At 33.2% G+C, this 20,398-nt stretch overlaps 1 protein-coding gene across 3 annotated transcripts in view; it reads right to left on the bottom strand.

The window, feature by feature from the left end:
* Positions 1 to 13,067, bottom strand: part of LOC149199605 (ras-related protein RHN1-like) — a 65,476-nt gene extending 52,409 nt beyond the window's left edge. Inside the window, exons 1-6 of one of the 3 annotated variants that reach the window (XM_089402505.1) lie at positions 12,634 to 13,067; positions 12,322 to 12,457; positions 7,473 to 7,550; positions 7,200 to 7,367; positions 4,726 to 4,774; positions 4,082 to 4,155 (exon numbers count right to left, since the gene is read on the bottom strand). In XM_089402505.1, coding sequence (XP_089258631.1) covers positions 4,082 to 4,155; positions 4,726 to 4,774; positions 7,200 to 7,367; positions 7,473 to 7,535 — 354 coding nt within the window. In that variant the 5' untranslated portion in view covers positions 7,536 to 7,550; positions 12,322 to 12,457; positions 12,634 to 13,067. The remainder of the gene's footprint in view (positions 1 to 4,081; positions 4,156 to 4,725; positions 4,775 to 7,199; positions 7,368 to 7,472; positions 7,551 to 12,321; positions 12,458 to 12,633) is intronic. The other 2 variants (XM_089402504.1, XM_089402503.1) reach the window with 2 other exon arrangements.
* Positions 13,068 to 20,398: the final 7,331 nt, after the last annotated feature.

The raw sequence follows: 20,398 nt of genomic DNA, 5'->3' as shown, positions 1-20,398 counted from the left end.
GGCCATTTAGAGCCTAATTTTTTATATATTTTGTTGTTGATATGTATTGCACTTGGTGCCATTTTGATATATTCACCTTTATATGGTATATATATGAGTAAACTTTGCATATTTCGTCTATTGGTTTGGAATCATAGTTTTAAATCTTAAAAATAGTTTTTTTCAATAAAAAATAATTATTTCATGTGCTTTTTTTAAACCAGTTCATTGAGATCTAACCAATCCCAGTTTGACCAACTTCAGTTTGAAACTCGGTTTATTAGGTGTATCGGTCTAGTCACCGGTTCCGGTTTTTAAAACTATGTTTGTATCTAATTGGCACATTGGTATTCTATTGTTAATGTCAAAGAGTTGTTAATTGTGTTTAAAGATCATCATTATCTAATTGGCATTCTAGCATTGTTGAAAGAAGCATTGAAATTGCCTATTTATGGTCATTTGGTGAGCAATTGTCTATTGGTAAGCTTGGCAAAAAAAATTGACGCCATCTATCTAGTTCATTGAGCACTATTATTTTGGTGAATATTGTCATTGCATATTGTTAATTACTTTATTGTTTTAAAATGAATATCATTCTAATTTGTCTCTAAGTACTTAAAACATTTTAAAAACTTCACCTTAAGAGTAATCACTTATATTTTGCACTTGCATTTTAGGACTAATCCTGCACTAATTAATTTACCTTCAAGCATAAGCTTAGTTGATAGAAAGATAAGACCACCTTTCTCATCCAACTTGCGAAGCCTATTGAAAAATGTAACTAGGTTCAGCCTTCATAATGACATATGTAATCATGATTTTATGTATTTGATGTAAAGAGAAGAATAAAATTATTATTGTTATTCTTGAGGCATGGGTTTTGTGCTCAAGGTTATTTGATTTATAGGTCAAGCATCCATTGAGAGTTTCTAGGGCTTGTGATTGAGTCTACAAGTCATAAGAGTCATTGTCAGGTATGGAAGACCCTTTTGGGCATGTTACATATTGTAAAGAAAATTTATTTTAGTCAAAATTAGAGTCAAAGACCCTCCAAGACCTTGTCAAATAAGAAGCAACAAATCAGCCTTCAAGAAAGAATGAGTCGGCCTTATGAAGGGGATATTCAACCTACCAATAAGACTATATTAGAGAGCTCAACTTCTTTTGGAGAATCATCAATTTAGCACACAAGAAGTTCGATCTAAAAGGAAAGAAAGACCTAGAAGGAGCAAAGAAGAGGAGAATCCAAGGAGGAGAAAAATCGAAGCAACGAAGATTGTTTTTGGACCAATTTCTCTCACACGTGTGGATTGTAGCTAGGGTTTCTAAAGTGAAAACTTGTAGACCTCAAAAGAAGTTAAAACCTAGCATTAAAGGATCATTCTTGCAAGCTGAATTCATGAGAAGAAAAGTCCAAGCAAAGAGAAGGAGAGGAGCCTCTTAATTTTGCCCTAATCAACTCACACGTGCGAAGTAGCAGTCATTGCAAGAGGCCGAAATTACAGTCAAAGTTACAGGTTCGAAATCTTGGTCAAAGAAGAAGTGGATGTTGTTGGAAGGCACATTTGACTTGGGTTGACTTTGAGAGAAGGGAGTGGAGAGAAGCCCAAGGAAAGATAACAATGACTATATTAACGATATCTCCCCTGGAAATCTAACCATTCGATGCCTCCGGCACTGCAGAGACTATGGCTCTGATGACTGCAAGGTCGCCATGTTAAACACAAAAGAGGGTCTAAGCTTTGTTGAGAAATCTAGGGCAGCTAGGTTAGGTGATTTCTCTTTTTCGATAATTGTTTGTGATGTAATTATGCGTAACTTAAGGAGAATTTTAACTTGGACTTGGAGGAGTCTTGGCCAAGGGTCATAGGTCTTGGAATTCGTCAATTTGAAGTTCTATAAGAAGAGAAGAGTTCTTGTGGGTTTTCCTCTCAAGAGAAGAGGTTTAGGCCTTGCCTAATAGCCTATATCTTGTGTCCTCTTGTCTCATTGTTCTTTATTGTTTGGTCGTTGTTTGATGATAAGAACATTAATTATAATCAAGTGAGAAAATAAGCTAATTAAGTTACGTATAATTACATCACAAACAATTATCGAAAAAGAGAAATCACCTAACCTAGCTGCCCTAGATTTCTCAACAAAGCTTAGACCCTCTTTTGTGTTTAACATGGCGACCTTGCAGTCGTCAGAGCCACAGTCTCTGCAGTGCCGGAGGCATCGAATGGTTAGATTTCCAGGGGAGGTATCATTAATATAGTCATTGTTATCTTTCCCTGGGCTTCTCTCCACAACCTACTCTAGAGACTAGTTTCAAAATAGCTAAGGGAAAGGATTCATCTAGTTAGGCATCTTAACTTAAAATTAATCAAGATCCTACTCTCATGCAAGTTTTTGGTATTGCATTTCATATAGGATGATGAAGCATCCTAAGGCAACAACTGTTCATTTGGTGGCTTGGTAGATAATTCATTTTAAGCAAGTAATTTGACTCCATTTAAGGCAATGTTCTTCCAAGATAATATAATTATATCACTAAACTTGCTAAATTAACCAAGTTGCTAGGTCATTCAGTTGTGTCCCCGGGACTTGTTGGTAGTTGACGGGTCTTTCATCTTCACATTTCATAGGGATTACCCCCCATAGCCTGTTGTTGGGAGACAGCTAGAATGAAGAGAGTGGGGATCAGAGTGACAGCCCCCGCCTTGAGCGTTGCCGCATCTTTCCTATACAATTTGGGCTACAACAAGGGAAATATGCATAAGAGAAATTCATTTATGGAAATCTCCATACCTGGAAAATTAAATTACAGCTATAATTAATACATTTAGACTTGGTGGAGTTGAAACAAACCCTTAACAATCAGATAAATTAATTCAGTGGACATAGAAGGATGACAAGGCTAAGTCTATGATCACACAGTGTATGTCAGATACGCAACTCCATTATTTATAGCTAATAGTTACAAAGAGATTTGGAATGAGATAAATAAGTTTCTTGGTTTGAAAGCACAAAATGCCAAATTTATATTCAGAAAATAATTTTAGGAATTAAAAATGGCTTATGGCAAATTATGTCCAGCCGCATAAATAACTTGAAAACACTTGTCAGGAGTTGGTTGAAAGTGGCATCAAGATCGAGGATGATGATTCTAAAGCAATGTTATTAAACAATTTGCCATCAAACTGTAACAACATCGTGTTCACACTAAGCCAAATCACCTCACAATCTTTAGAAGCCATGACTCAACCCTCGTGTTTGAAGAAAAGCAAGTGGATGAAGAGGAGGTTGGTGAGAATGCTATTTCCAATAAAGGCAACGGAACAAAAACACATAATAAAGGTAGATGCAGCAGCAATAAAAGTAAAAAGATTTAATGCTTCAGGACCGACCACTATAGTACCGGTAGTACAAAATCCAATGTGGTAATGAACTCGAGGATAACATAAAACAGAAAGATGGTTGCAATATAGAACGAGATTTAAATTTCAGACAAAAAAGATTCAAACAACAAACAGGCTGATGAATATCATGATAAAGTCCAATCAGATTCTACCTTCAAAGAGAGATGATTATGGCTGACTAAGGGGAGAGACTGCCAAGGGGAATCAGACGGAAGCCTACCTTCAAAGAGAGAGTTATGCTAGTCAGATAAAGCACCAGGAAAAGTCCCACAACTAGAGCTACATCACATTTCTGAAGACAACAAAAATGTGATACAAGTTTGTAATCATGTTTTAGTTGTTCAATCTAGTAATTTTCAGAAGTACTGTTTTATAAAATGTAGTATTTTGTGTTAAGGGGAGATGTTAAGATAAATAATAATTGTGAATCAATAATACGGATTAGGAGTCCTAATATAAAAGGCAGCTTGTAATAAAGGTCACATCTGTAACGTGACCAGTTAGATTAATATTAGTTGTTAGTATTGGAAGTAGTTAGGGATTATTAGGTAGACAAACCACCCAGATCAGAATTAATCCTCCATCAAAAAATAATATATTTCCTAATTTATCTCTCTCGTGTATCTGTGCTTGTCTAACAAACTTAAATAGCTGATTATCAAATTAATGCTTACATACAGTTGAGAAAATTTCACAAATACCTCTGGTTCCACCTTCCTTTTTGCTGTCAAATCAGCCTTATTTCCAGCAAGTGTCATCACCATGTTTGGATTGCCTGCATCCAAGAACATCAGCTAAAACCAGGGTAGAGATAGTTACAAGTAGAATTAGAATTACTTGTTTACCTCATTGCAGATATAAAACCAAAGTGATGTTGCCTTATTAAAGTGATATAGGACCCATTTCTTGGGAACTAGGTATAAATTATAATACGTTTAGCACCTCCGTTATGGCTACAAAGTCATGTTTGCCACATAGCCTGGATCTAACAGCTTAGGAACTTTGGCAATAGACTCACGAACTACAAGGCTAAGTCAATTGAATAGAACTTAAGCATGGATCATGAAAAGCAAAGTGTAAGCACTTGCAATACTGGACAGCTTGGCAGAAGATTTCAGCAATTATGGACAGAATCCATGTTCTACCACAACTCCACCAATTAACTGACTATAGCGTACAAACCAAAAACCAAGTCGAGATCCAAATCCAGACTAATACAAAAGTTTCACAGTGAAATATTTCACCACTACTAGCACTTGCAATCTCATATGAGATTCTGCCCTACTGTCACAACTCAATGTGAGAGTAAATTGATTGATGAAATGTGGAGAACAGAAATAGTTACCCTGTCTTTGAAGTTCCTGCACCCATTTCTTTGCACGATTAAATGAATCCTGCACACATAAACCCTTCGAATCAGAACTGGACATTACATAATAAATTTTAAGGCTCATGCCTTGGATCTTGGCAATCTTGGCATGATATATATTGACAGAAAAATATTTTTCACAGTAGAATTTAAATGGATTTAATTTGAGATATGAATAGAATACAGAAGTATATTTTGTGCTTTAAGACTTGATTGAAGCGCCTGATAGAATTTTAAATTTAATTTATCCAGTATAGCAAATGTTAGCACCTGAAAGTGGATTACTTTCTATGGAAGTAAAACTTGGCTACAAAATTATATTCTTAATGAATGTGAATTAATCAGTCAAATTAATGACAACAACCAAAATTTCATTTATAGTTATTATGGTGCTTTTGTTATGCTGTTAAAACTTAAATTTACTTACAATGATAATGATTCACTTAGGAGTCTTAGGACCTCGTTGAAGTTTGAACATTCAAAAAAATTGAAATAATTAGTATATATCCATCTTAAATCCAAAGCTATTATGTGTTAAGAGGGAGCAACATACTTTAGGTGCAAATCTCAATGTTTTTCATCCACAAAGACTAACTGACCTCGTTGACGGTTATTCCTCTCAGTGCTTTATAAAACCAGATTTAAAATGGATCTATGATACTTTTTTTCATGCCCATTGACTTTATTATTTCATTCATGTCCACCCTTTTTTTCCAGTGAAATATAGTCCTTTGCCCACCCAGGTATTAAACGTTCCAAGTGAGAATGCCGGTACCTTGCCAGCACCATGGACAACAACAATAAACGGTAACTGCCAATGGAGATACTGACTAGTAACCCCAACAGTCTAGATGGGATTTGAAACTAAGAGATCCGTGAACTTTTGCAAAAAAATGCATTTCCCAATCGAGCTAAGCCTTGGAGTTGCATATATCTTTTTATTAATGTAGCCTACTGACTAGTAACCCCAACAGACTCGATGGGATTTGATATTAAGAGCTCCATTAAATTTTGCGGAAAAAAAAAAAGAAAAAAAAAAAAGCAAGAAGCATTTACCAACCCAGCTAACCCTTCAGGTTGCGTACACTCTTTTTTTTATTAATGTATTTTTAAACAAAAATCTGTTAAATAATTCCGTTAAAAAAATTGCCTTCAGTGTCAATAGTTCAATTATTCTTCAGTATAGGTAAAGCACTTAAAGAATTTTAGTGTGAATATTGTAACATATTACTTGACATGTAAATTATCCTATATAATTCAGGACATTGGTATGTACCAATTGGCCCTTTTTAGTAAGATGATTTTGTGAGTAGTAATCCATCCTCCAAGGTAATATAAATCATCTGGTTGTCGTTATCCATTCGCATGTTCCTCTCATTTGATGCCCCGTGGATTGTCACAAAGAGCATCAAATCTCTAGAAGTAAATCCATGAAATGGAATGAAATTGAACAGAATCCAGATACTGCAAGGGAACTAACAGTGCCATAAAAAGCTACTTTTGTCTGCTTGTATCCTCTCCATACAAACAGAAGCATTCAAAACCAGGTCAATTCATTAGTCAGGGACTCATGGCAATATATTAAACCGAATTCACAAAGGCAGGAAAACAAAAGACTAGTGCTCAAACAATTCCAATCAAATCATTAAATTAATTTTTAAATATACCTCTTACCATTTCAAAGGCACCTATGCCTAGCATAGAATCAGGAAGGGTACTACATCAATCCAATCAATAATTCATATAATCAATCATACCGTTGATATATGGGGAGACTACAGGGACTGGTTGCTCAAGACAAAATTATATTTGATAAAAACCACAATCATAAATAGGTATTTTCCATAGTTTTTAATATCTATTCAAAAATTCAACAAACACTATGACAGCTGGTGATATTATGAATGTTGACTACAACTATAAATTAAGATTTAACTATAGAAGGTAAACATCTTCCTCCTGATCATGTATTTAGCTTTCCTCAATCAGAACTTCACTTACAGGTTTAACTTTTCAAGCCAGTATCAGTCGAAATGCTTGAAATATTGTCTTTACTAGAAACTATTTTAAACTACAACAACATTTATTTCTCAATCAGCATAGTAAAAACTGCATCGCTGGGTCAGTGAAAACAAGGTGCTGTTACGGCCCTCAACTAGGTTCAAGCCTCCCGAGCAACACAATGCCCCTCGAAACATAAACATAAGGATCAAGATTCAAAACTGTATCGACATAAGCTTACAATAGGAAATTATAATTTGTAAAGTAGGAAATAAACCAATGTGTCATTGGCTCCAGTCAAATTATTGATTTTGAAAATCTTTAAAGGGCATGTAAGTTCACAGTATGTTTTAGATTAAGAAACATATACCAAAGTTCTAAAACAGAGATATAAAACTTACAAAACAGATAAATTTAAGTACCAATTTGAACGACAATGCATTGCTTACCAAACTTGTGACATCATAGACAACTATAGCTGCTGCTGCACCACGGTAATACATGGGAGCCAAGCTATGATATCTTTCCTGCCCTGCAGTGTCCCATATCTCAAACTTGATCGTAGTCTCATTCAAAGCTAAAGTCTGAGAGAAGAACGCTGCTCCTATGGTCGATTCCTGAAACAATAACATGCCTATATAAGCTTCGAAATTAATTTTTATATGCATTTGAAAAAGAAAAAATAGTGCACAGTCGATAAACGCATACTATCTATGCAATACCTGATATTCAAAAAATTGGCCTCTGACAAACCGCAAAACCATGCTAGACTTCCCAGCTCCCATATCACCAAGAAGCACCTGCCATATTACACGATTTGGTTGTTTAGTCTATCCCATAAAAATTTAAAATAGAATAATGTAGGTCTGCAAGCAAACTTCAAAGTTAAATGCATCCCAATTCCCCTTTGCCATGCACATCCACCCATGCTGTTGGATTCATGTATGTACAAGACAGATATGATGGGGGTTAAACACTTGACCAAGTGATTGCATTGAACATCATTTTTAACCAAGAAACCCATAACCAAGTTGCTTATTTTAGTCCTGTGCACATTCATCAAAACTTTGGCTTAGACAAAACAGATAACACCAAATTGCTGTCATATCATAAAAAAGGGTGGTCTTTCATAGGGTAGATATTTTAGCATAAATGGAATATCAGCCTATTTCTCTGTCACCTCAAGCAGAGAAAAAGACAAGATACAAAACCATACAGGTTTCAGAAATGGCACTTTCAAGTTTCAAGATTTTAAGCAGGAAAGGGATATCTATATATAAATATCTTAGTAGGAAGGAAACTGTTTTATATACGTAGCGTGCATATAGATGTATGGGTAGGAATTCTCATATTTTCACTTTTCTTAACTCTTCTTTATTTATTAATAATCATTTCTTTTATTTTAGTTGGTCAGTGGGGGTCCATCAACGATTAGTTTATAAAAAAGAATTAAAAACAATGACGCATTTCCATGCATGAATCTCGTACTAAAATCAATGACGCATTTCCATGCATGAATCTCGCACAAAACTTCTGGGAAGCCTTTCCGAAAAGTTTCCAGGAACGACACGTCTGGGCACTATTTCCCATAAGTTTCCTAAGAGTTTCTGCACAGGAAAAAACTTCTCTGTAGAAACAAACCGCAAGTTATAACTTTCAGTTATGTAGACCTATTGCACAAAGCCATCTTCCTATTTTTAAATCCCCAAAACGCATAAGATGAACAATACTACTATTCACAAAGCCAAGATTGAAAAAAATATGATCCAGATAGAACTCTAGTTACTCTATTGAAGCTGGGAGGTAGTCCGATTGGGTGTTGGTCTATCTGCCACTATGGTGATGTGCGGTTAGAGAGCTTGTCCGCCATCTCCAAACTAATCTCAAGGATATGATTGACCTCCCAAGGGGAACATTGAAGGGAGATACAATGTCTCACCACCCTATGGTTTGGAATACTTTGAAGATCCCTCTATCTCTTACTGCCCCAATCCAATGAGGCAACATGAAATATGAGATGATCCTCCTAATAATCTCATGGCAGGGCAAGGCATACAAGAACTGGGATCTATGGCTAAGTATCTCCCGGGTGAAAGAGGGCTAGGCATCTTTGGTGACAATACTGAAAGAAAGTAGAAAGGACCTAAGTCCCTATAGGTACAGTGGTATCGCCCTCTGATTTCATAGTATAAGGGGCACCTAAGAATGAGGTGCATCACTATCTTTCACTCCGGAAGGTGGCAAACCTAGCAAATCCTATTTGGCCAAGGAATATGGTGAGCGGTGTCCACCCAAAGTTTATAAGAGCCAACTTGAAGCTAGCTTAGACAGATCCTAAGTGAATGCATCCAGTGTCTATAAATGTATGTGGGACAAACAACAATGCCATTCTGCAACTCCAAGATGTGCTCTAGATAGAAAGACATCTTTGAGCACCTAGGTCCTCTGGAGGCAAGGTCTAAGTAACTTAGATATACAATCTATAGCTGTCTTCTCCGATGGCTTGATTCAATTTCTGTCTAGTAGGTAAAGATGGCCTGATGCATCTAGGGAGACTTTTTAGGGAGAAGGGGCCTAGAGGAAGTGGCCATCGACTGAAAAAGTCTGAAAGGCCACTGGTAGCATTATTTTGGAGTGAAGCAAATTGACAATGTATTGCAACTTGATGTATCACCCAGGGTTGCAGGGGAGCGAACCCCCCCCCGCGAAGCCACTCTCAATTCGCGCTTCCAAAATCGCTCTCAAAGGGGAAGCGATTTTAGGAGCACGCTCCCTTTAAAAAAAAATGCTACCTAGTCTTTTTTGAAAAAAAAATTGCAGTAACATTCCAAATGCAATTTTTTTTTCAAAGAAGCAAATAATTTTTGAGTGGGGAAGCCTAATGATCAAGCCTATGGCCCTAGTATTGATATGTGATTCATGGTAATGTTAAATTGTTAAAGTAACATTACCATGAAATGACTCAGGATGTTTGAGAGTGGTTTTGACCTCATTGGATTTCATATGGAGAAAGTAGAATTTTAGATCTCATTCAAAATCCAACAGACTTATTAGTTTTTCAAGATTTCAGGATTGGGGGTTGCAATGTTTCCATTGAATTTTGTCATGTATTGAGGTATGGAACTCGTATTTAATTAAGAGCACCAATCCCTCTATGCACCTTGATGTTAATGACATTGGTTGTCGAACTCCTCTATCATGACCCTACTAAAAATGTACCCATCACTCAAACAAAATCTTGACTTGACATGCTATGTTTTTTCTATCTTATGTTAATTCTTAGAAGGTGATATTAATGACAAAAATACCTCTGGATATCAATGCTTAGAGGGTGATATTAATAACAAAGATCCTCATTTTCCAACAAGACTAAAATATTAGACATTTCTTGTGGCAGCAAGAGGCCCAAGCATTAGCAATAGATAATAAATTTACTTGTCTTTTCTAGTTTCTAATAGTTTTTGTAATTGTTGCCTCTTTCATATTTATTTTGATATTTTTTGTAAACAATATATGACAATTTAAGTTTGAAGTTGGCAATTATAACTCATTAGTAATGAATTATGAATATGATGCTTCGTGAAAGTTGAAAGTTGTTTCATTTCATTTCATGTTAGATATTATTTGTTGTAATGGTCACACTTAGCTTACAAGTACAACTTTGGTGATCAATGATGATAAATGTTATATATTGAATTTTGAAAGCTTGAAACTTTAAGATTGACGAATCATGAGACTCAATATGTTGGATGTTACTATGTTACTAACTTGTGGACATGGTTGATGAAAATTATAACTTCTAAATGATTGTTGTTATATGGTTCAATTTATATTTTTTATGCTTTTTATATCTAATTCATCATTCTACATGCTTTTGTTGACATATATTCATCAAAATATAAAAATATAAATATTATATATATATATATATATATAATTGCTCCCAAACCAGGAACTTCTGAAAATGTCGCTCTGGCTCCCGAGTAACCTTGGTATCACCACAGTATTAAAAAGGCACTGAGAATCATAATGTTTAATAAAAAAAATGTATGTGAAACCAATCCACAGGTAAAATCTCATCGCCAAATGGGGCTTTGGTTCAGTCACTGATGAGGTCATCATCCAATATAGTTCCCTTCATGTTGTGGTCTACCCCACCTGAATGGCAAGAATCTCAAACGGATGACGTTGGGTGCAAATCCCCAAGTAAATTGGGTAAAATAGCTAACCCAGACCTGGCAACTAAGCTAAAGGAAGTCTGCAATATGCAGCGAAGCCCTCGGATTGGGGTGTGTTTCTCAAAACACATCCAACACAAAAATAAAAAATAGGAAATCGCTGGCAAGTATAATTAACATTTAGTCACTAGCATTAGGCAGATCTAAGACAATGAATGGCAAATTATAAATGGTCAAACCATATGAACATGTCACTAATGCCTAAACACTAAACAGAAAACAGAAATGCCTTGTAGGATGGAAGAATAGTTTCAACACACCACCCAAACTATACATGGCAAATGGTCAAACCATATGAACATGTCACTAATGCCTAAACACTAAACAGAAAACAGAAATGCCTTGTAGGATGGAAGAATAGTTTCAACACACCACCCAAACTATACATGGCAAATAGTGAAATGGTACAAGCTGATTTTGTATTTGGCTACAGCCCTTGTGTACAGACACCAAAACTTCCCTTTGTGAACGATCTATGGCTATAAAGTTCCATAAGATAGACAATCTTAAACGATAAACACAGGCAGCCTGGGAATCAGAACCAAATGATCACTGGTGACTGCCATATGTAAAGCTAAATACTATTGGGTCAAGCATGGAAAAAAAATTGTAATCCACTACAAGTATTTAGGGTTGAGAGTCCAGGATAGGTAGACGTTTGACAACGCGGTAATTTGAAAAGGGCATTGTAAATAATAATAGCTCATAAGAAGAATTGAGACCCAGCTTCAAACATTACCAAGATAATTAATGAAATTGCATAAAGATTGGACCTGAAGGATATGAAAAATTCCAACAACATTGAATGCATATGATTCCCTTAAAGTGCCTTGAAAATTGCAAATCATTTCAAAAATTATTTTAGGGGAATTAGCTGAAGATTGCCTTGAGATTCAACGCAACCTAGATCGTTTTAATGGAAAACAGCCATTTGCCTCGGAATTCAAGGCAACCTAGATCGCTTTAATGGAAAAGCAGCCATTTGGCTCAGAATTCAAGGCAACCTAGATGATTTTAATGGAAAAACAGCCGTGTGCCTCAAGATTCAAGGCAAAATATATCGTTTTGAACCGTTACTGTAGGATATTCTGCATTTTGTTGGCCGATTCCAAAATGATCAATATGTTAGATCTGGTTAATCTATTGGACTCAATCAACTATTGATATTGCAAGTTTCAGGATGCAAGTCCATGAATAATATTCAAGAGTTAAAGTCCGCCCATTAAGTTTTGATTCACTGGTAAGACCAACGAAGTATTAAGTCATCCAGCAGAGTTCCATTCTCGCCGTGGTCTACCCCGTTTAAAAAGAGATTGAGATGGAGGATAAATACCAGAAAATTGTCATCTGCCCCATTCAAATGATATAGTTTACAATGGATGACGCCTGTTATAAATCCGAGCAACTGTGGCAGAATAAATATCCATCAAATCTGGAATCTACCCCCAATATGTTTCTTACAGGTTCAGCTGATATAGTTTACAGATGGATAACGCCTGTTATAAATCCGGGCAATTGTGGCAGAATAAATACGCATCAAAACTGGAATCTACCCCCAATATGTTTCTCACAGGCAAACATATAAATACCCTTGAACCTGGCAATCTGACCCAATGTATTTCTCAAATAAATGAAAAAGGCTTACCAGCTTCGCCGACATATTGTTGGCGCCCATGGCACCTGCTGAAATAACTCCCTGAGAAATTCTTCGCAGAAATCAATCCCCGATCGCTGCTGAAATAACTCCCTGAGAAATTCTTGGCATGAATCAATCCCCGATCGCTGAAAACTGTAGAATCAGACACAGAAAATTCCGATAAAAGGATTATCTATCCGGTGCGCGTTAAGACACGAGGGTTCTCCGACAGTGGCGTGCACAAGTCCCTAGAATGAACGAAAATCTGATCGATTGAATTTACACGGTGAACCAATGAAGGGCGTGAAGAGGCTAGATATTCTTTTCTTCTGTTTACCGCCTCGTGTCGGCCATTCGTGGCGTACCGTCTAAGAACACCGGCAGAGGGGGTTTCGAGGTTCGAACCTAGGACAATTATCCCATAAGATTCGCACAATGAGTTGCGCTGGTTAATTTGAAGGAATTGATCATGTTTTGTGCCTCTCTATCTATAATTTGAAAATAAAGAAGTCAATGGATTATGGTGGGCTGCACAGGATGGTGGCTTGTGACGTACTGGAAGGTAGTTGGAGGATGACCAATTTGTTTCCCAGTTCAATTTCTTGTTAATTTAGATAGGGTATTATTTGTCTCTTCTATAAAATACAAATTAATAAATTGACTGAGTTAAAGATTGATAGGGTGTTCTGTTAAAACATTTTTTGATGTAAAGTCACCAGTTCAATTTTCTTCTTTATCAAAATGATATATTTTGACATAATGAAAATGAGTCCGGCTAAGTTTACCAAAAAAAATTATATAATTAAAAATAATAATAATAAAATTTCAAAAAATATTGAAAATATTATATTTGATGTTAAAGACAAATTTTGTATAGGAGATGTTATGTTATTAAGTTTAAATGCGTTGCATTCTAGTAAAGGAGGATGTCATTATTTAACTTAGTATGGGGAGATATTGTCATGTTATCAAAATGATATATTGCACATAATGAAGATGAGTCCCCCAAGCTGGAAAATTATATAATTAAAAATAAAAATAATAATAAAACTTTGAAAAATATTGAAAATATTATATTTGATGTTAAGGACAAGTTTTATATAAGGGATGTTATGTTATTAAGTTTAAATGTGATGCAATCTAGTAAAGGAAGATGTCATTATTTAACTCAGTATGGGGAGATATTGTAATGTTATCAAGTGTAGAATGCTTTGCAATTTAGTAAGGATGTTATCATGTTATTGTGCACAAAGGAGAAGGGTTGAGCTAAAAATACAAATCAATTTTAAAATTTAAAATAAAATAAATAAAATAATAATAATTAAAATATGAGTAAAGTTTAGATTTATGTTTTTGAATTAGAATTAAAAATAAAATAAAATAAAAAAATCATTAATTTTAATAATATTATTAAATATTTAGCCCACAGAGCTTTGGATTGACAGTGAATGGGTGCACTATTAAAGCACTGTCACTAGTTCAAATCCCCTATAGATGCTTACCTACCAAAAAAAATATTGTTAAAGCACTGTCACTAGTTCAAATCCCCTATAGATGCTTACCTACCAAAAAAAATATTATTAAATGTTTACTTTTTAATTATGTATTAGTCATGGAAGTCATAAAAGAAAAAATATAATTAATCAATTTGTAATAAGAAAAGGAATCAAAACTTTTTGATCCGTATAAGCGATTAATAAAATTAAAAGATTATTGTTTTTATTAGTTGATAACTAATCAAAAACAAAAATAAAATAAAAACTCTATTTATATTTACACATATTTACACACAATGTGGCCAATTGATCTCCAACGAGTATGGAGAGATGTTATAAATCTAGATTTAAGATAAATATAAGCTGAATTTTATATATATATATATATATATATATTCTTGTTATTAGATCATGTTTACATGCTAAAAAAACTAATAACTTTCGTTAGATATAAAAGTCATTATGTAGATAATGTTAAATGGTTACCCTAAGTGCGATCTATTTATAGTTCTTTCCAATTTCAAATCAGTAAAAACAATCATTTTCATGAATTTTATTAATAATATATGAATATAAATAAATTTGCATTTCTTTTATATTATAAATAATTTTAAATTTAAGATGAAGTTATGTTTTTCTTAATTAGATAAAAATCTTTATAATTTGTATTTTTATTTGGTATATAATTATTTATTAAAAAAAAAACTTGAAAATATATACTTATATATATATACAAAATAGTACCTCTTTTATTTTATTTTTTTTAAATTATTTTACTTAATACTTAATTTACTTAATTATCTAAATATATAGAAGATAGTATCTCTTTTTTTTTCAAATTATTTTACTAATACTAATTTAAATTCACTTTAAATTTTTATTTATTAAAATAATAAAAGATATCAAACTTCTTAATTAATTAAAAATAAATAAATCTTTCATAATATTATAAGAAATCTAAATTTAAAATAAACCCATATTCATTTATATATATAAATATTTTATTTTTAAATTTATTTATTTTTTAGTATAATGATTTATATACATATATAAATATTTAATTTTTTTAGTATAATGTTATATTGACAATATGATTGATATATATATATATATATATATATATATATATATATATATATATTTTATTTTTAAATTTATTTATTTTTTAATATAATGTGTCAAATAAACTTATATCGATTTATATACATATATAAATATTTAATTTTTTAAGTATAATGTTATATTGACAATATGATTTATAACATATTTGTTATATTAGATAGAAAACCACTTACTTACCATATTATTTTATATATACAATAATTACGCTAATATATTTTATTTATTAACTTTTATCAAATATATAGAGAAATTTGTAAGTACACCTATTTAACCTAAATAATATTAGGTATAAACTTCTAAATATAATTGTAAATTATATTCAATAACTCTCCTTACTATATAATTTAATAAAAATGTTTTTTTTTTTTCTAAGTAAATGCTACTTCTATATTAAAAAGAGAAAAGTATGTACAGAGCTGAAGAAATTACAAGTAGGCCTAGGCCAGTCCATGAACTGAGAAGGCTTGACTATTCTGTCTATCCGCCTTTGCTGGGTACCAAAAACTCCATTCTTTCACATGATTTCTTGAAATTATAGAACCTAGACTCCTACTGACATAGATACTATGGCAACTAACAGGATAGTGCCATGTTACAGTATAAAGAGTAGAGCAAAAAAAGTTGGCTGTTATGGCATGAAGCCAGCAGCAGTAACTGTAGAGAGCCTGAAAATTGAGGAAATCAGAGAGAGACACTAGATACGAAAACATTAAGACAAAAGACAGAAGATTGCAGACCGAAGTGAACTAAGTATGCTGGCTAGTCGATTCCGTCTGGACGCTGTCACCGTGGCTAGGAGAATCTACCCAGATGACCATCCCGTCTTCAGGATCAGGAGGAGCTTGGGTGCCTGAGACTTCTGCCACAACATTCAAATCTGGCAATTGCATGATTTCCTGGATGGACAGATCGTTTCCCGAATCCTCCCTATGTTCTGCTGGCTGGGCGAGTACACTCGGAGCAAACATCTCAGAATCGCGGCGTGTTCTATAAACTTTACCCTCCATATCCCCGACGAAAACATCACTGTCATGAGCTCTGGAGGGGGAACCCGAATTGATGCAGCTAGGGTCCTCCTCCGTTATGAACACAGAGAAATTCACCACTACCTCTGGGCGAACCAGGCGACTTGGGAATCGAAAACGGAAGGACTGATAAGTTCCCTATGGGAGCCAACATTCCTGCTCAGAATTGTCTGTGTCAGAAGGAGAAGGGGGCGCTTCATTGACAGGAGAAATGCGCTGCACACTGCCCCTTTCCGAGCTAACTCTCACGCCGGATCTTCCCCCTCTTCTGGGGATGCCTCTATCCCGCGGCATTTTGCCAAAATCTTGAGAGCCAACTTCACTGTAATGCCCAAGGTTATGAAACTGCCATCGATGAGCCATATATCGATTACTGGTCTCTATTAATAGGAGAATGACCATAATTGCTGCGTGTGAGAGGCTTTTGGCGCCTCCCCTACTCTCCTTAGAACTCTGCGCCCACATACCAGGCATAAATGCCTCACCACTCCTCTTCTGCGTTCGCCTGAAGGCAGTGTCCCGTCGGCTCTGAGTTGAAGTTAATGCTGCCGTCCTGCAGCTTAAAAACTTAAAATCACCACCGCCCTCCACGCGCATGGGCTGGCTCCTCCTTCTGCCTCCATGTGGCTGTGTCATGGGGCTCTTAATTACAAGTGTGGACACCCGCATCCAGGTGAATTTAATAAAAATGTTAAATGATACACATAATTAACATAAATTACTTTGGAAATTTATTAGGAACAAAACTTAAAACAATTATTATTTATAATTATTTTTTATTAAATTTAAAAACAATTCATTATTCAAAATAATAATAACATATTTTATAATAAATTTTATATAACTTTAATTTTGCTATTGCGCAAAATACATTTTTATCATAAATCTATTTTCTTTAATACTTATCTTTACGTTTGGCTTTTCTTCTGGAATTCTCCTTGTGAATGTGCAAAATAACATCCATACTCTATCGTGTATCTATGTGTGTGGGTATCATTTATGTTTTTGTTTTTTCCTACCACTTTCTTTTCACTTGCTTGTTGGTTTAGAATTCACCTATGTTGGAGAAGGGAAATATTATATTTTGTATATATGACCTTGTATCTTGATAAACCTTGTAAAATGAATTTCTCTTATATATAATTATTATTTTATAAAATTAATTTTAATGTTATAGATTATAAAATAGAAGGTTTGGTAAATTAGTAAAAGCTAGTGGGTGTTTTGTTTTTCATGTAAAATTTTTGAAAGTTGATCTTTTACATTGCTTAATTTTATTGTGTATATGATTTAATATTGTTATTAAATCAAGTATTATAATTATTAGATATTTAAAAGAAAATATGATTTAATATTGTTATTAAATCAAGTATTATAATTATTAGATATTTAAAAGAAAGGGTAAAAAAAATATTGTTTTATTTATTATATTATTTAAATGATTAATAGTAGGAATATTATTTTGAATAAGTAGAGTATATTAATACTTATTATTTTTTTTTAAGTTTATGATATTGTTTTTATAGCTAAAAGTTAGTGTTTTTTTCTTAATGTTTATGATATTGTTTTTGTGGCAAGGAATCTTTAGGATGATTTCAACAAATAAGTAAAGATCCAAAGGTTATGATAATTAAATGGAAAATGATTACTTGCACTAATTTTTATATATTATAAATCACATATTCAAGGCATTGGCTTCATCTAAATATCTTGGAATAGATCTTCATCACAAGTTTAATTTGAACTATAGCATTGAGAAAAAGATAAAATTGAGAGTGGAGAATTTATTATGGACTTAAAAACAATTGTAAATAATTGGATCATTGGTTAAAGGATAAATAGAAACTCCTTTGTGAGAGACTTGTCACCTTGGTATCTTACATAGTTGTGAAGTTTGGGATTGCATTAACTCTGAAGAATCATGGAGAGAGATAAATCAGATCCAAAAGTTCTTATCAGATCCAAAAGTTCTTTATAGCAAATTAAAAACAATATTCACCATCATATCCACCTCATATGAGCATTTCCCTATTCATACTACAATTATGAGTAAGTACATAATATACAAAAACAAGATAAATAGCATGGAAGATAAGAGGCTTCATAAGGTTGCGTCAAACTCTAGTCAAAACATGATGGCATAAGGATATAAATCTTAACTAAATCATCGGGGAATAAAGGAAGAGGTCATTTTGTAGAATAACAATGATATTAAAAAATAGTATTACATCTAAATTTAAGGATAAATTGTGGTGCTATGAAGAATTAAAGGATAAATGAAAATTAAGATACTATAAGGAGGTTATCAACCCTAATTTTTAAGAAAATCAACATTACTAAAATCAGAATAAACTCACATGAGCTCCAGAGTGAAACAATGCATTGGAGAATTTCCAAATTGTGGGTTGAAAGAATTGTCATATTTGTAACACTAAGAGGGTTGAAGATGAAAATTATTTTCTTTTACAATGTGTTGCAAACACCCACATCAAGTCATAATTTCAAAATATTTGATAAACAACAACCTTCTTAATTTTCCACTCATCTAAACTATGGTAATTTACAAAAGCTTCTCTGAAATTTTATTTACCACATAAATAAAATTCTAAAATAAATCTATTAAATCTTTGCGTTTCTTAAAATCTAATAAACTAAATTTGATCTCAATAGATGTTAACCACCACCACCGCCATTTTTGTAACATACCTACTACTGAACCCAACAAAAAACTTTAAAAACATAAATGTAATTCTATTTATACATACACAACATGCATAACCCACCATAGAATGTAGTAACTAATCACAACATAAAAACCATAATTAATAATAAAAATGAGAATATTTATGTTAGTGAACAAATCCACAACCAGTAGCAAACAATGAATATAGATCTTGAATATGTACGAGTAACAATGAATATTGATCTTGAATATGTATGAGGATTCGAGATGTCAATAAACAATTATACTAAGAATTACACTTTGTTATAGAATTTACACCTAACCTTAAACATGGGAATCATAAATCTCATTATGATAGTTGGCTCCAAAAATAATATAAGTCATTTAGTTTTAAATATCTTTTTAACGATTTTTTTCGAGACGATTAGCTAGGTTCATAATTTTTTTTTAATGGAAATCAAGTATTACTTTGAAAAGATATAATGGTCAAGAGGAGATTCATGCATCAATTAAACAATGTTTTTAAAAATGGGATTGATTTAGTTGTAATTGGTGATTTAAGTTATTAGTCAATTCTTTATTAGTCCTTGCCAAGGCAGGACTCTAGCAATCGATTTGCTTGTTGACCACTATTAGTTTAGCATTGACGAATGCAAGTTACAATGTTTAGTTTGGAAAAACAAATATTTATTTTTCAATATTATTGAAAAAAATCAAACATTTGATTGGACCATAATTTGAAGGTATTATTGCATCTTTGTGCTATGTGGATAATTTTTTTGTTGTAATTGCAATATTTATGTCGTGATTTTAAATATTTGTGCAATGATTTTTCATTGTTAAGTTTCATAGGAAACCACCTAAAATTAAAATCCTTGAAAATAGGGCATACTCACATACATAGCTTATTTACCATTACTTACTGTCCACAATAATTTAAGCAAGTATTTGCATAAAAAATGAATACCTAAACAAGATGGAAATGAATATATCTATTGGGAGTCACTGCCTACCATTATTTATGTTTTATCAACACTTTAACATGTAGGAGTAAAAGTGTAAAAGTGAAAACTTAGTAGTGGTTACTACACACCAAAAATTTATGCAAGCCCTTATCCCTTAGTAAGCAATTAAAGGATAAAGGCTTTTCATGTTTGAACATAAACAATTTCGTTTATTTTATATCATGTTTTAAGGATATAAAAAATGATAATATTTTGTTCATATATTTAAAACAACATGACAAACAAATGAAGCATCCCCCCAAACAAATAAATTCAGCACATATACTACATGCTTGGTTGAGGGAGTCATGTCCAACAACCCTTGCCTTACAATTTTAGAATCTAAATGGTTGCCCTAACTATTTGGATGTAGATTTTAATTTTGGTTTTGTCCTTCTATTTTTTATTCTTAAATTGCAGTTAATTCTGTTATCATTGCAAAAC

The sequence above is a fragment of the Pinus tabuliformis genome, chromosome 2_1, assembly GCF_031772625.1.
Source record: "Pinus tabuliformis cultivar Carrire ecotype Pingquan chromosome 2_1, CPIR1, whole genome shotgun sequence".
NCBI lineage: Eukaryota > Viridiplantae > Streptophyta > Pinopsida > Pinales > Pinaceae > Pinus > Pinus tabuliformis.
The sequence above is the reverse complement of the archived record's forward strand: the minus strand, read 5'-3'. Positions and strand labels throughout refer to the sequence as shown.